The sequence below is a fragment of the Pholcus phalangioides genome, unplaced genomic scaffold, assembly GCF_987345545.1.
Source record: "Pholcus phalangioides strain wild (caught in Gottingen) unplaced genomic scaffold, Ppha-v1.0 ptg000030l_1, whole genome shotgun sequence".
Lineage (NCBI taxonomy): Eukaryota > Metazoa > Arthropoda > Arachnida > Araneae > Pholcidae > Pholcus > Pholcus phalangioides.
In genome coordinates this window covers 5,751,634-5,769,005 of record NW_028301620.1, presented here as the reverse complement: position 1 = coordinate 5,769,005, position 17,372 = coordinate 5,751,634, and the positions used below count along the sequence as shown (strand labels likewise).

The 17,372-nt window shown below is 31.1% G+C and overlaps 1 protein-coding gene across 1 annotated transcript; it reads right to left on the bottom strand.

The window, feature by feature from the left end:
* Positions 1-13,192: 13,192 nt before the first annotated feature.
* LOC149067481 (cyclin-dependent kinase 5 activator 1-like) lies at positions 13,193-16,657 on the bottom strand. The gene has a single exon (XM_089252660.1). It carries the CDS (start codon positions 16,011-16,013, stop codon positions 14,886-14,888), a length of 1,128 nt encoding a protein of 375 aa, XP_089108786.1. The 5' UTR covers positions 16,014-16,657; the 3' UTR covers positions 13,193-14,885.
* Positions 16,658-17,372: the final 715 nt, after the last annotated feature.

Sequence of the window (17,372 nt, the reverse complement as noted above, 5' to 3'; positions counted from 1 at the left end):
CCCTAACAGAGTATTTTTGTAATTTTAGTAAAGATAACATGTTAATTTGAGTTTGTTGAAAAAAAACGGGACAATTGAATAAAAAAAGTCGATCCAACCAAAAATACAGGAATGTCCTGTAAAATACGGGTCGCTACTCATAGTGCTCAGTCGAAATGTTTCATACATTTACTGGTCCTTGGGTATAAAAAAATTCTATTACCACAGCAATTTAATTGATAATTTTTCAATTAGCTATGACGGTTAATTAATGGTAATATATACAGTTTACTTTGATTTCACACACAATGTTATTCTTATAAATTGATGAAATATTGCTTAGCAAAGTTGAGTAGTTTTTACCTTAGATTTTATTTCTGATTCCCCAATTTAGTGCGATTTTATGAAACTCTGAACAAATGGTACGAAAAATGGTATCACATACAATAGTAGCATGCTATGCTATTATACAGGGTAGATACTATTGACCACCTAATAATTACACACAGTTTTATGTGAAAAACTAATATTGAAAAGTATTTGCAGTTTTTCTGATTTGGCCAATAAATTATGGAGTTATAACGTATGAAATATTGATGACGTCACTTTCGAATCCTGACAAATTCATCGAACGTGTATCAAACGTACAATTTGGTGCGTTTTAAGTAACAAACGTAAGTTTTTAGACTGATGACAATGCTATTACCCTGAGAGTAATCAAGAAAGCTAAAGCTGTGCAACTCAGTTTTTCTTGCTTTGCCCTTTCCCCTAAAAAAATTTGCACTAACAGTGAAGGAAAGAAAATTACCGCATTTTGGCAAAAAAAGAAGTGCTTATTTTGGAAAAACAATTTTGCTAATAGATCTCGTTTGGCTAACACTTTACATATCTGGTGATAAATTTGCCAATATAGGGGGCGGGGGAAGAAAGTAGCACGCAACAACTAGGTTAACATCACTGTACACAAAGAGGAAAAAGCGCCAATCGTTAAAGAATAACTAAACTTGGCTTCGAACGGGATTGAATATTTCAGTTTATTTTCAATTACGCTGAATGGAATTTTTTTTTTCGTTGGGTGTTTGGCTCGTAACTCACCGTTAGAAAACTGGCACGCCACAAAATTTCAAAACTTTATAACTTCCGTAATATTCGTCTTAAAACACTAATATAAAAACACTTTGTTTATATTATACATATAGTTTCACAAGAAATCACGTTTGTAATTATTGGGCGGTCGATAGTATCCAACCCGTATACAATCAATAATGCAATGCTATTTTATGCAACAGATGGTACAAAGAAATGCTAAATGCTGAACTTGGGTACAAAAAACTTTATTATTCCTGTCTTGCCATATTACTGAATTATGATATAAACACGGAACATCATCGACTTTTTGTCAAAAGTGCCAATTGTCGATGAAGTTGCCTATAAATAAACTCTGGCTGAAAATAAAGTATTATAATCATAATAGTCATATCTAATTTTAAAATTTTAAATATATATACAGTATATATAATGAATCCTTATATCTCTTTGGTTACTTAAGTCAGCCACCTCGTTGGGCAATTTGCCTGTTGTGGCGTTGTATTTGTATTCGTATCTCTTTGGTTAAGGTACGTAAGATAACACAGGTCTGCAATGGAAAAGCTTTCTTAAAAATAATTAGTGTTTTTTTATAGTTTTTCGGATGCAAGTTACTGGAAAAATAATTAAAAATTCTATCGTTTAGTTTTTGAGATACAGTGAAAATTAAATGTCAATAGTAATGCATAGGCATCATACAAACCACATTAAAACAGTGCGTTGTGTGTAAACAAAAACACAATAAATGATTTCCAAAGATAATTCAGTGAATTTTATAGTGATTTTCGGGCGCTGCATTAGTTTTGTCAGATGGGCTCTCTTTTTAAGACACCGTGAAAATAAAATTTCAATGGGAATATATGAACAGCATACAAATCACCTTGAAACTGTGCGTTATGAATAAATATGTTAAATCATTGCCAAAGATATTTCATTGATTTTACGGCCTATCATTATGATGACAGAGCTAGGATATAAATGTGAAATATGTGTGTGATAAAATAAACATAAATATGCCAAAATATTTAGATTTGAGTTATTTTCCTCAAAATATGAAATTGTTTTATGAAAAAAACTTACGCTATGGAAAAAAAATTCATTCGTTTTTGGAATCAGCACTGAAAATAATATAAAAATCCTGTTATCAAAACTAAAAAAAATGCTTTCAAAAAGTTTTTTTTTGTAGACCTGTGTAATTAATTAGTAGAATAGGTTCAATCTCCGGAGTGGGTGACATGACAGACATCATGATGTCATTCGACATCAGAACGAAACAGGGAAATCGTAATGATGAACGAGATCCCACATAGGACAAGAAAAGGTTAACGTTCAGTTACGGCGGAAGGTGAAGGTGATTTATATTCCATGGAACGATGAAAGATCAAGTGATATTTGAAACTGAGTATATCATGAGAGAGAGAGAGTGACACATCACAATCTGAAAGTTCGCAAATAATTTTAAGTTCCTCCCATAATAAATATGTTGTCGTCGTCGTCCCCCCAATAGGGTTTGTGATAAATGCCACGTGCACTTAGATTAAAAAAAATCCTTACTATTAAAAAAAAAAATTCTGAGAAAGCATGCTGGGAAACAAAAAAAGATTTCTTTAAAACGGCGTTTCTCAACCTTTACTGAAAACAAGGAGCAGTGAAATGACTGAAAAAATTGGACGGACCACACTTGTCTCCCGTACTACGGGACATTCCAGTAATTTTCGTTGTTCCGATTGTTTGAATTTGAAATATTTACTAAAGTTTCATGAACAAATAAACACGTGCGGGCATGCGCACTGACACTTCGCAGAATATAAATTATGTTATGATAATTATATGGCAGGAATTATAAATAATATTTATCTGATATACGGGGTGATTATAAAAAAACTATCCCGACATATGGGGGTTCATGCTACAGTTGCCGTTCGAACGCTATTTAGGGTTTTCCACAATGGAGATCACATTCCAATACAAAAAAACTTGTGTTGCCATTTGATATTTTCGAAATTTTCTCACTGTAACCGTAACTGTTAGAGTGACACTGTTGTTTTCCATATCATTCTTGAGCGCATACCTCAAAATACCTTATGCCAAAATTTCATTCAGTTTCTGTGAATGGTATGATAGTTAGGGGCCCATATGTCGGGATAGTTTTTTTATAATCACCCTGTATTTCTATTTATAACCGATGTATCGTTGCAACTGAGGCTGAAATTTTGCAAGATAGTTTGAAAATGGGAAATAATCAAATGCAATCAAATATAAAAAAAGTGAAGTTATTTCACAATGTGTGTGTGTGTGTGTGTGTGTGTGTGTGTGTGTGACCATATTTTATCGAAAACCATTCACAAATTGTGGTCATATTCGCACAGAACATTGCTAATTCTTGCCAAAAATATGGTATAATCTATAAACTATGCAAACAACCTAAGAATTTAAATCCCTGATTTTATTATTTTAACTATACCCAGCTTCGTTGAAAAAAACAGGTCATATTTATGTACATAGGAATTTTCAAGGACTTTATTGAGAAACGGAGGCCAAGTTACAGAAAATGTGTCGTTATTTCCGGGGTCATTGGGTTTTCATCGACGTTATAAGAAAGATTTATTAACGAGACCACCAGTTATTGATATTATAGCCAAGATGTCGTTACAACTGAGGCCGTTATAACCTAGTTTGATTGTATACAGGCTGTCCCAAATTCTTTATAATAACAGATATCTCTGCAGCCGTTGACTTTGGAAGCATACATTCAATTGCAAAAATTTTTCAAATGACGTGCGGTTACTCGTAATTTGTTTGACGGGTGATATACATGAAAAATAAATTATATAATTAACTTTTATAGTCTTGGTAGGCTAAAAATTCTAAATTTTAAAATGTAGATTCTGCTCTGAAAAGCCATTTGCATAAAAATTCGTACTTTTAAATGCAATACTTACCGAGATGTTAAATATATGAAATCACTATGTTTTGGCAACTTATCACCGTGTTGGCAATTTTTCATGGGCCCAAAATTTGCCGTTTTTAGAGACTACATAAATAGAATGACTGAATAACTTTATTTTTTTATTCACAATATATAAGGATTACACTTTTGAAAATATTGTAATTTTTACAACTCCGAATTCAACTTACATTTCGCAACTTGCGAACCACACCCTCAATCATTAGCGATGAATGATGAAATTTCATTCAAATATATTCGTTAATATTGCAGTTAACTACATATTAACTACTAATATTGCACACTACACAAAAAGATAATTTTTATATTTTTCTTATGTATAGGACCCTTCGGGAAATTTAAGACATTTTGTGGGTAACCACTCGTCATATGAAACATTTTTGTGATTGAAAGTATGATTCCAAAGTATACGGTTGCAGAGATATCTGCTGCAATGCCGCTCTTACCAGACACGGGACCAGGTGCAAAAATAATAACGAGACTAGGTGCACCAAAAATCTTTAGGACCATCCTTTTCCCAATTGTATTAATTTTTCGGGGGAGGAAAATTGTCATTCATTATTTCAGAGTATACAGGAATGCTGGGAAATACCCATACAAAAAATTTTAAACATGCAATTAAATGTAAATTAACGCAAAAAATGATTAAAATTCAGAATGTAATTTTGAACTAATGAGAGAAAAAATTCCCGAAACCAATGAAAATTCTGGACTGATGGAAGAAATAATTCCAGAATTGATGGAAGAAAGAATTCCAGAATTGATGGAAGAAAGAATTCCAGAATTGATGGGAGAAAGAATTCCAGAATTGATGGGAGAAAGAATTCCAGAATTGATGGGAGAAAGAATTCAGAATTGATGAAAATTCAGAATTGATGAAAATTCAGAATTGATGAAAATTCAGAATTGATGGAAAAGATGATTCCAAAATTGAGGAAAATTCGGAATTAATAGAAGTTATAATTCCAGAGTGGATTTTTTTTTTCAGAATTATTGAAAAAATGATTCCAGAAAATCTTGAATTAATGGAAGAAATAAATTCAGCAAATACAGAATCAACGATAGAAAAAAATTTCGGAACTGAAGAAAATTCAGAATCAATACAAGAAATAATTTCACAATTATAGTGAAAGCCTCCAATATTTTACCGTGAGTGTGGTACTCCACAAAACGCGGGACCCGGTGTGACCGCACTTGTCACACACCCTTAAGGACGGCTCTTATCTGCAGTGCAAACAATTCGTAACAGCCTGCATACTATTTTGGGTACAAACGTTGAGTAGTCGTTGATTTAGGGGGTCTCATACCTTTTTAACATGGTAAAAAAACTTTCTTATGCAGAAATATTATTAAAAGTATTATTTATCCATTGATTCATTTCAAATTTTCACCACATAGATTTGATTGTGTATACTATTCTATGCTAGTACAAAACTACACATATTTAAAACACTTAGTTTTTTTACAAATTTTCAAAAAAATGCATGAAAAATAGCTTGCGCGCTTGATAAAATTGAATGAAATCAATGTAATTGGATAAGAAATTATTCAAAATGAAGAAAACTGTTCAGTTAATGAAATGATGAAAAAAAAACAGATTTTATCGCCTCAATGTTATTAACATTAATTGTAAAAATTTGAAAAGAATTTAAAATTTAAAAAAACATTTATTACTCGAATAATTATGAATGTGTGTCAAATCTTATTCGGCAATTTGTAAACTAAACAGTTTTATTTATTTCGAATAATTTTTTATTCATTTACATTGATTTCATGCATTTTTATCTTGCACGCAAGCTGTTTTTAATGCATTTTTTTGGAAATTTGTAAAAATTCAAATATTAAAAATATGTTGGCATAGGATAGCATATACAATCAAATGAGTTAAAAATTTGAAATGAATCAATGGATAAATAATATTTTTAATAATGTTTCTAAAAGAGAAAGGTTTTTACAATATTAAAAGGTAGGAGACCCCTTAATGTATAGCTGACTAATGCGGAAACGATTTCTCGAAACGGCAAAAAAAAACATTAAACAGACGTAATGGGATTGCGTGACCGATTCTGTCTCACCACATATGAATAATATTGACAAATCATTTTGAAGCCGTGCGCTTTTTTTCGTAAAAGGAAACAAAAGTGGTGCCAACATGTTTCGAATCCATTATCTCTATCGAATACGGGATTAAAACTTACTTCCAGGTTCGAACTTCCGTATGTTTTCATGGACGAGACATAAATCGATGGGTTCGTAAATATAACATTGAATGCTTTCGTTACGATGTATGACAAATAAGTAAATAACAGAAACGTTTACTGTATATTTCACAGCATTTTTTTTACCACTTCAAAGTTTTATTTCATTGAATTTTACTATTCATCATTAACATATATCAATAAGTTTACACATCATTTATAAATGAGATCTTACATACAATCACAACGGATCAAAATTAAAAAAAGATAATTTACTCTTAAATAGTTTGAACTATAAATTTCACTGTTTTTTCAATAGCTTTGGAATGTTTGGAATTCAAGAACTGAAAGTAAAAATTAGGAATCTATTTCTGATTGAAAAATTCTCTCAAAATTCACGAATTTGATGATTAAAAAAAGTGATTATTCGATTTAAAAATATGAAACATCTGAAAAAATCAGTATAAATTATAGATGTATGTATATATTTTTATAAAGAAGACGAAAAAATTAACTTAAAACAGAGAAGTATTGTTTTCATTTCATCGTATTAATGTAGCTGAATACGATGATTTTAAATACTGAATACTGAACGATTTTAAAATGCATCACTAATGAGAACTAGCTCAAAACGAAAAGATACTTTTAATAACTGTTAAAATTGTTGGTAAACTTATACACACACATTGGAAAGTCTTTATAATTAAAAATGTTGAAATGAATATACTTTTAATGCAATTGATATTTAAAAATTTATTGTGATCAGAAAATTATACGTAGTTAAATGTATATATATATATGTCTTGTTGATGTGCCTTACTAAAGTTTTTTAAAAACAATCAAAATAATTTCATAACATAATGGAATAATTTTTTATTCAATTATTGTTTTTATCATTATGATTACTACTGCTGCAAATACACCAGATTTTGTAGAACGAGCACAGGGCATTTGAAAAATGAAAGCTCACAAGTTCTGAAATTATTAATATTGATAAACTTGATACATTGGAATACAATGATCATAGATTATATTGAAATAAGTATACTTCTTATATATGTAACTAATTGTTTTAAAATTTGCTGTCAGGAAACTTATTTGTAGTAGAAAATTATCAAAATAATTTCATAACGTATGAAGTGATTTTTATTCCATTATTGTTGTTTTTATTATTATTATTATCACTAACTACTAAACATACTTTGTATTTTCTGAAATGAGCTCCAAACTTTCTGAAGATAAAATCTTTCGTAATAAAATAAAAGTTCCGAAATAATGAAAGTAATTTAAAAAACGATATCGGGCTTATTAATTTACTAAAAAATATATGTATATATAAATATGAATAAATTTTCCTCTTGATCAAAATATTTTCGGATTCAAACAATTCTATATTACCATAGAAAATAAAAAAAATTTTTGTTTTTGGAATTACTTTCTTTTTAAATTACTATTATTTAGAGATTATATTTCTTTTATACCGTTATTATTTGTTCTTTAAAAATCAGCGACACATTGTTGAATCCGAATTGGGTTATTGTACGTACGTATAAGAACATGTTATATTGCTTTCAAATATGAATTTTTATGCAAGTTATGTGTCAAAGATTAGGTTTCAAGAGTTTCCTGAAAATTTGTAGAATATTGAATTTCAAAAGGTATCTTTGTTATATTGAGCTAGTTCTTATCAGGTCATTAAATGAAGTTAAATTAATTTTTGAAATATAAGTAAATCAATTGTTTTTTAGAAAACATTATAAGTAACATATTTCGACACTTATACGCAATTAATTAATATAACTAGTTTTCTTTTTGGACATTTTTAGACTAAAATATTTTTACATCACCGGAAAAATTTAACTGATAAAGAATTAAAAAAAAATAAGCACACACAATTATACATCGCAATTAAAATCTTAAGCAAATTCGAATTACTAATACATCCAGATCACAATATATAAATCTACCAACATATATATATCTTACAAGATAAACATATATTTAAAATAAAAAATCACATATATCTTTGAATAAAAAACAATAATATCACTATGAAATAAATAAATAAATGAGAACTTCTCTCTCATGTTAAAAAATATGGTCTCACAGTAGTACATTGTAAATTGAATTATGTTACAATAAATTAATCGTAAATACACCCACGTGACAGTCACTACAAATAAATAATCGTACAGTAACTTTTATTTTTTAAATGATCAAGTCATAAATATACTTCACCGCATTAATTAATTTAGAGGTACAATATATATATCATTTTCAATCAAATTGAATTGATTCAATTGAATTTTTTCAATGTTTATTTATACATTATACATATTGCACATGATGCCGGCTCATTTTTCTACTCGCTAATGGTACGATTTTACACGATAACGAATTTACAAAATTCTATAATTAACGGAAGAAGAGGGAAAGAAAACGAATATAAAACTTAAAAACTTTAAAGCGTTACATCACAATTATCGAGTTTTTATCCTGAGGTGGCAATGTTTAAATGTCATGGCCACCTCTGGTTATACTTTCGAGCGGTGGACGTGTCAGCATTCAGTATTTTTATTTTCACACTGTACATTTTCTAAATACATACATTTTTTTTTTTTACATTTTACGTTTGGCTAAAAACAAATGTTGTAACATAAGAAGTTCATACATGTAATATAAAATTAACTATACAACAATTATCCATCTAAATTTCTTTCTGGTTTGTTACTTTCTTTTAAATTTATTTCTTTTTTTTTTTAATAACAAAAATTATTAACAATAAAGTATTTCATGGGTGTCATTTTTACTTATGTTTATCTTATAATTCCAAATTTATTCTACGTTATATTTGCTATCAGTATTTGATTTTCATGTTGAAAAAGACTTAATTATATGTTTTCATTCGCTCATACATATTTTTTTATTTATTATAATCAGTATTGTTTTATTTCACGTGGTACACTTCAAATAATAAAGTTTCAATTAAATCATAACGATATGAATCATAGAAGTTATTTTAGATGAATTTATTTAATGAATGGTCTATATAATTTTAAAAAACTAGAATTGTTGTATATTTTAGCTCCTTTTTATTATAAAATAAATTTTCTCTTTGTAGAGCTTTTCTATTTGTAGAACTTTAAATTCAGTAATTTATAGTTATTTAAATTTGACAGTTCGGTAATTTTAAACGCAATCAATTTAAATAATGTAATAATAATATTCAAATAATGATATTTTTACATCAAAATAGTGAGGATAGCATTGTTCTATGTATTTTATAATTTCTTGAAGTACGACAAGTTTTAATAAAACTAGCTATCAGACGATTCGGGATTAGTTTTAGTTTTGGAATCAAATCATTTATTACTCTAAGTTAATATGATAATCTATTATATAAATGTTTGTTAGAGGACTTAGTTTTGGTGATTCGGAATTAATTTTTGTGAAAATGATATTCTACCAAATGCGTTTGCACATGTAAAAAAAATTATGTATTCACTTTTAAGAAATGCGTAACTATCTAAAACATTTTGGCAAAGAATATGAAAATTGAGAGATCAAGTTCGATTGGAAAAAGAAAGAAAAAAAACAGGAACTTTTGAATGAGGTAAGTAGTAATAATATTTAACTGGATGCATCTCTTGCTTCTTTGTATAAACTATATAAATATGAAGGATAAATCAAATTTTAATGATTTAATGCATCGCGTGTTCTGTTTAATAATTCATCAGCGAATTTAACGCAATGTAGGCTCGCATTTTTCGTCATTTTAATTTAATCCGAATTCTTCTGGTCTCATATTCGAAGAAGAAATTTCTTGGAGGTTTGAACCCATCAACGAAAAATCTATCCGAAAACGGGAAAATTCTGGTATGAGTTACAAGAGATGCATCACAACACAGTGTTATTATAACTATTTCAGAAGTACTAAAAAAATTAAAAGAACAACACTTTCATTGATGATAAATTATAACGAACAGCAAAAGAAATAATCTCTTGAATATTCTTAAAAAACAGTAAAACAGAAATAAGAAAGAAATTATATCTTTCGCTACAGTAAAATAATTAAAATTCATTCATAAATTAAATTATATCAAATAAAAGTGTTTTTAAGCGTTAGGAATTCTGTTTCAAATTATTCCAAGAATTTGTAAATGAAAGAAATAAAAGAAATACGACCAATGGCATGACAACAAATTTTGTCGTATCTAAAAGAATATGTTTACAATTTTTGCTTCGAAAATTAAATTAAATATTTACTGACTTTCAAAAACGGTGAAAATTTCCTGTCCGAAAATGAGACCAGAGTTCTCGATAATTACGTATACGCTTTTGCCAACGTCTGCGATAAAAGTATATTTATTTTTATCTCGCTTCTACATTCTTTTTTTACAACGCGTACATTTATTGATTTCTCTGAAAAATTCCATTATTGCTTAAACGTTGAATGTCATGCCATTGATGTCTGATACTTAACAAAAAATGTTAAAAAAAAATGCAAATAAGAACCCTTTCCAATATCTTTCTCTACGTTTCATTTTATATCTCTAAGATTCAAAGTACAAACATAAAATCATAATGGAATTCATTAAAACATTTTACTCTGTTTCACAAGTAAATGAAGAGGAAATAATAAGGATTCGGTGTATCTCGTTTTTTGAATCCTTTACGGATTAAAATATTTAATCATTTCAAGATTGCAGTTTTCAAAAGAGCAAGAATTTTCAAGTGGGTTTGGTGCACGCAAAATTTTTTTAAAAACACATTTTCGAATTTTTCAATTTTCAACTACCATAAAATTTTCTGTTTCTAACTGTGTTCAAGTTTTTGTTCTACCTGAACTACAATATACTTCCAACGTATTTCAATATAAACTAATGGCAGGCATTATACATGCTAATGTTTCCAATTAAAACGTTCTTTTCTCAAAATTGAGTTTTTTGTCAGGTAAGGAACATCTTATCGAACATCACTTGCTCAAATGCTTTGAAACTTTGTGTCTCAACACTAAGGTGTTACATACTTTATCGAGAGAATTTTTCATTAAAATAACTTAAAGAAATTTTATGGCACGAAGTAGGCGTACATTTCAGCGATTTTTGAAAAAGCTGCATGTTGTTGAAGTTAGACTACGAGGGAAAAAAATAAGCAACAATTAAAATCTTAAATGATCTCGTTAAGTTTTATAAAAATATCCATAGAATTTAAGAAAAAAAACTGAAGGCCTAAAATGCGTGAACAGAAAATTTTTAAGTTTTCCTCAAAGAAGATTTTTCCTATAGGAAAGCATGGGAAGCCAAAATAGTGCACCAACCCCCTTGAAGAGAGTAAATGACACGTGAAATCTCAATTCTCATCTAACCAATATACAGCCTTTCACAGGCTGTCAGACAGGCTGTCATACAAAATTGAAAATATAAAAATGACTCGATAAAAACACGCATACAATCAATAATAACGATTTATGTCATGTGAAGTGTTTTGCTCTCGGAGTAACACCGAGATGCATAAATCAATATATTAACTCTGGAATATGGGACCTGCATGCTAATTTCATATAAACATCAATTAATTATGTTCAGTTTTTATAGCCGTGATTTATACTTAGATGATGGCAACCTTTATGGCGAATATATTATCTCTTTAAAATTTTCTTCAAGTCATTACATTCATAACTTCAAGCTCCATGGCATTTTTTATGAGGATATTTTTTTCAATGTTACTTCTTTATATATACATATTTATTTATATTTTTGCCTTTAATTTTATTTCAAGCAATTTTTTAGGCTATTTGCCTGATGTGGCTTTGGAATTTCTATTTGCGTTTTCAGATATTAGTTGCTTAACTTTTTTTATATATAATTTTTATTTCATTTTTTAATGAATTATTTGTATAAATCGCAATAATTTAATTGTAATTTTTTAAATTCATGAAACCGTTTTCACAAAACCAATAATTGCTTTATTATTAATTATTCAGTTTGCTGATCTTATGGTTATCATTTGAACTACATGGAGATAAATGTACCCTTATATACATATATAATCGACACGCAATAAGCAACAACTAACAGAATCTATTTATAATAACAATAAATTATGGAAAATAATCTAATCAATATTTTGAAAGAAATGGTCGGGGAAATATCATCATTCAAAATCATAATCGATTTTATTTTGGAACAAAGCCAAACGTCTTTGGAAGAAATTAAATATATTTCTTGTCTTTCTCAAAACTATATTATGTCCATTGAGTTATACGTGATCACGGACACTCACCAATTACACGCACACACACACAACACATGAACATGAGCAAGTTCATACAATGGAGGATAAACTATATTCTTTTCAGTTCATTACATTACAATCAAACATTTTTCTCTCTTACTTTTAAATATATATGTAAATAATGAACTGGTAATCGGATAATGGAATGTTTGCGAAGTATTTTTCATCTTCTTTCCGGCTAAAAATATGTACAAAGTATGAATTTTCAATTAAACATCACCCATTGGATGGATTGGTTCAATTCGTTCTTGGAAGTTTCTGAAGCAAAAAATTCCTATCACAATTAAGTAATGACGATTATTCGGAAAAAAATTTCTAGAACTGGATCGCTGATTAAGAAAAAATTAACACTGTTAAATAATAAATTTCCCTTTTTTACCTAAAATTTTTATTGAATTTTTATCTCGAAACCTTTCAATTTTTTTAGTATAAATATCTCACATTTTTTTTAAATTTTTATTATCTCCTATTTGAATTAAATTACTCAGTTTCTTTGATTATAAACTATTATTTCCTTATATATAACTGACTAATAAGTTTATATAAACTATTTCTAAGTCATTTAAAATTAGCTAATCCTTTAAATTAACTGTATATCAAATTGCATACCGAAAATTCTCATTTGGAAAATTTCGGAATGAAAGCTAGTTTTTTTTTATATTACACAATAAAATTGAGCTTAATTTTTTTGAGTAATTAAATGGACTTCAAATAAAAATTATTATTAAGCCTCAAGTAATGAATATTTTTTGTTTTTACAACATTTTAAAAATATTTATGTATTAATTATATTAGTAACAATTTCTAATCATTTGAGATTGAAGCAATTTTTTAACCTCATGTTATTACAAGCCCTAAAAAAATGTATTTAAATTTCTGAATCCATTCAAAATAAGAGAGCAAAATATATTCCAACAATTAAATGTAAATACCCTTCGTGACAGAGCAATTTATTTTGGAGTAAGGTAAAACAATTTTCAGAGATTCATTTTCAAGAAATTATAATAAGGTAAAAAATACAGGGTGGACGAGAAATCCAGGACACATTTCAAAAATTAATAACAAATCAACCGACCAATTGACATAAAAAGCTGTGATTTGCGCTAAAATACTTATCATGGCCTAGAGTTTTTTTCATAAATTGAAATTTTAATCACGGGTGGTTATGTAAAACGAAAAATTCGACATAACACATAAAATTCAACATAAACAGTGTATAATTAATATTTATGGCAATTTGCATTATATAAAACTATCGCATTTTCATATATGAGTGCCCTTTTTAGCTCGGGCTACATCTAAGCGAGGGTTAAAGGGTGCTCATGTCGAAATAAATGTAGTAGTTTTATGTAACGCAAATTGCCATAAACATTAATTATGCACTGTTTGTGTTGCATCTTATGTGTCATGTCGAGTTTTTCGTTTTATGGTGCCACCTGTGAGTGAAATCTGAACTTTTCTTTTTTACTTTATCAAAAAAGCTCTAGGAAAATGACGGGCAAACTTTTTTAGGAGCAGGCCAAAAAACAAAAAAATTTAGCAGGCCGGGAATATTCACACATCCGACGTAATTAGAATTTTTATACTTGGAAATGAAGTGGCGGAATTTGTTAAATTCTAGCACGATTCATTGCAAATGAGGCACATGTGGTTTATCTTTTACAACTGTGAAACAATGTGATCATATTCTAATAACTTTATGCATATTTAGTGCATAAATGTTCCATTTTTTTCATATACAAAAGTTCTTAAATAAATTTATATTTAAATTTTTTTACAACTATATTTTCCATGTGCTAAAAAAAGGGAACGTAATCCTAAACGAATTTTTTAAACACTGAAAAATTGAGTAGTTTTATACTAAAAGCGTAGATTTTGAAATTCGTGGAGAATGCATTGAACGTCTAATAGGGCCGCAGCTAGTCCTCCGGCCGTAGTTTGACCATCATTACTCTAGGCTATTATACGTATTTTAGTGCAAGCCGCACATTATGCCAATGGTTGATTTGTTGTTAATGTGTCAAGAAATTCTCGTCCACCCTTTATGTTTCTGGACAATTGAATGTAAATATCCTACGCGACAGAACAATTTAAATTGATCGGAATGAGCTGAAACAATTGACAGCGATTTATTTTGAAGAAATTAAAATAAGTTAAAAATAACATAATAACACAGGAATAATAATAATAATAATAATTGTAATAATAAGGGTCTTACCCTGCTGTATTCTAGTTGGTACCAAAGAGTAGAAGGCATCCAACTTAGCACTCGGGATCCAAACTCATAAAGAATTCGAATAAAGAGGGAATGTTGGGGAGCAAATTGAGGTACATGTTTGTTTGTTTTTTTAATTATTTTAGGCCATTAGAGTACAACATCCCTTCAGTTCCGTGAAGACTTCGGTGAAGAAACTTGGCTCACTGTTAATGCGCAACATTTTGCTGCTCAGCAGGTTGATGATGAACAGACACCGGTCCCAGAACTTCTCTTTGGAATCTTCGACTAGGAAAGGCTTCAGAGGGTAGGATATCTCGTTCCCCATGTACGAATAGCTCAAATACAGACAGGTCAACACGACCGCCTGCAGCTCTCTCTCGGACTCGATGTCCTCACCGACCAGTTCCCGGACCAGCATGTACAAGAAGACGACGTTCGCCGGATTTATGAACGCTATGTCTTGCCATCCCTGCAGCAAAAGACTCCTGTCAACAGTCCTCAACCACATGACGGCATCGGTTGGTTGGAAATCCTTGAGTTTTCGGCACCTCTTGTTTAAGAACTCGGCCAGGCATCTCAGCAACTCCGACGTGGAAGCTTGGATGACCGTCTTCTTGTGGGGGCTCTTGCCGATCCCTCCGTTGTTGAGTATGTTCTCATTGCTGCTGCTGCTGTTGTTATTAGAAGACGAAGAGCTTAGGGCTGTTATAGGCTTGGTCGATAACCCGACGGAAGCATTGTTAGAGGTGAACCCGAGGGGGCCGACTGCCCCGTGGTTCGAGGGTCGGACTAAGTTATGAGCTGTTAGGACGGCCGGCTTCGGTGGTAGCGGGGGTGGAGGAATGGGCTTCTGCTTGCTGTCTAGGTTGTTGTTGTTCCTGACAACAACGTCCAGCTGTCCGATCCCGCCGCTCTTGGAATTGTTGTAACACGTCAAGGAATTCTGTATGTTCTTGTTGTTGTCCACCAGGGAATGTATGCTATCCAACGGTTGCCTCAGGTTCTTGTTCTTCTCCGCTTTCTTCTTGCTGGACACGGTGAAATGCTTCCAACTCAGGGCGTTGATAAACAGGGAGTGCTTCTTGAAGTTGTTGTGGTGATTGCCGTGATGATGGTTTTGGTTGCCGATGGCCGACCCGTTCTTATCCGTTCCTGCTTTGTCCTTGTTCTTGGCGTTATTCAGCTGTTCGTAGTTATAGTTGTTCATATTGAATTCACCGCAGGTGGGCTTCCGTTCCCTAGGGGAGAAGCTTAGCACGGTGCCCATGTCTTTTGCGATTTGACACACGGCACAGTTCCCGATAGAAGCCAGGTCAGCTATTGCAGCCGTCACCGCTGATGTGATTCCTAACGAACCTAATTGGAACTTTTTCCGACTTATATCCTTTTATTTTCTTATCTTCCTTTAATTTTTTTAAGTCACGAGAAAATCAAGTACAAACGTAATTAACTGCGTTAATTCGCGCACACTGGACACCGTCATCATCATCGTCGTCACACTATCCTCTAGCTTCAGACACACTTTAAATCTACAGAGTCCGGTTCGAAAATTCCATGGTAAGGGTAAGGAGAAACGACTAGATTGAAATCGGTGGTTTTGTTTCCGTACAAAGGTGTGAAACTTATCATCTCTCAGTCAATTACGACACACAAACTCACGCACACACTAAAATGATTTTTTTTTTGTTTGTATGTGTGGAATTCCTTTTTCAAAATAAAATAAAAAGGGAGAACGAACAACGGTGTCACTCTTTTTTTCGGGGCTGGCGTGTACCAGCCAGCCCGGCTGCAGGGGCAAAACTGAGCATGGGCATTCCCTTCTGCGCAGAGGACGGGTCGATTCGAATCGGATTTGCATTAATGGTTTCTATAGTGATGTCGCTGCTGCCACCTCCCTTCGAGAGGGAAGTGGAGATGGAAATGGCGTCGATACTTGCCAAGACCTGGAGGGAGCTGGCGAGGAAAAAAAAAAAGAATATAATATGTACATGGAAGTACAGAGGCTTCATGAGTGACGTCATGTATGTGTTAGATAGAGAGGGGTGGAGATGGAACTAGGGATTGCCTGACTTTGTACAACCCCCGGGAAGCCGAATGCCAGACGTTAAGAATTATGTTCCTCATTCCGTCAGAGTTCTTTTCCCACTATTGTGTGTGTGAGTGAGTGTGTGTGTATGTATGTGCCAGCAATACGCCCACACACACACACGCGCGCGCGTATATTCGTGCAATCCATTTTCTGATGCCAGTTTGGTTTTTATACTCACCATGTCCGATCTCTTCCCCACACACCAAATCTTTTCTCCATATTCCTTTGATATCAAGCTCGGAATCAGATGCTTTTACTATACACCCGATTTAGAAATGTCAGTCTCAGGCAATCGCAAATGAATAGACTTCGCTTTGTAATGTCAAAACTCTATACACAGATAGAAATCGAGTTATCTGAAAGGGATTTTTAAAGTCCATAAATATGTAAAGAACTCGGAATTAGAAATTTCTTTAAAAAATGTATAACAAATAATATACACAGGATGCATAGGTAACATGGGTTATGGCATTTTACTGGCGAACCACGTTTTTAAGTACACTATTCTCTGACATATTTGAATTCGAAAATTGGAGT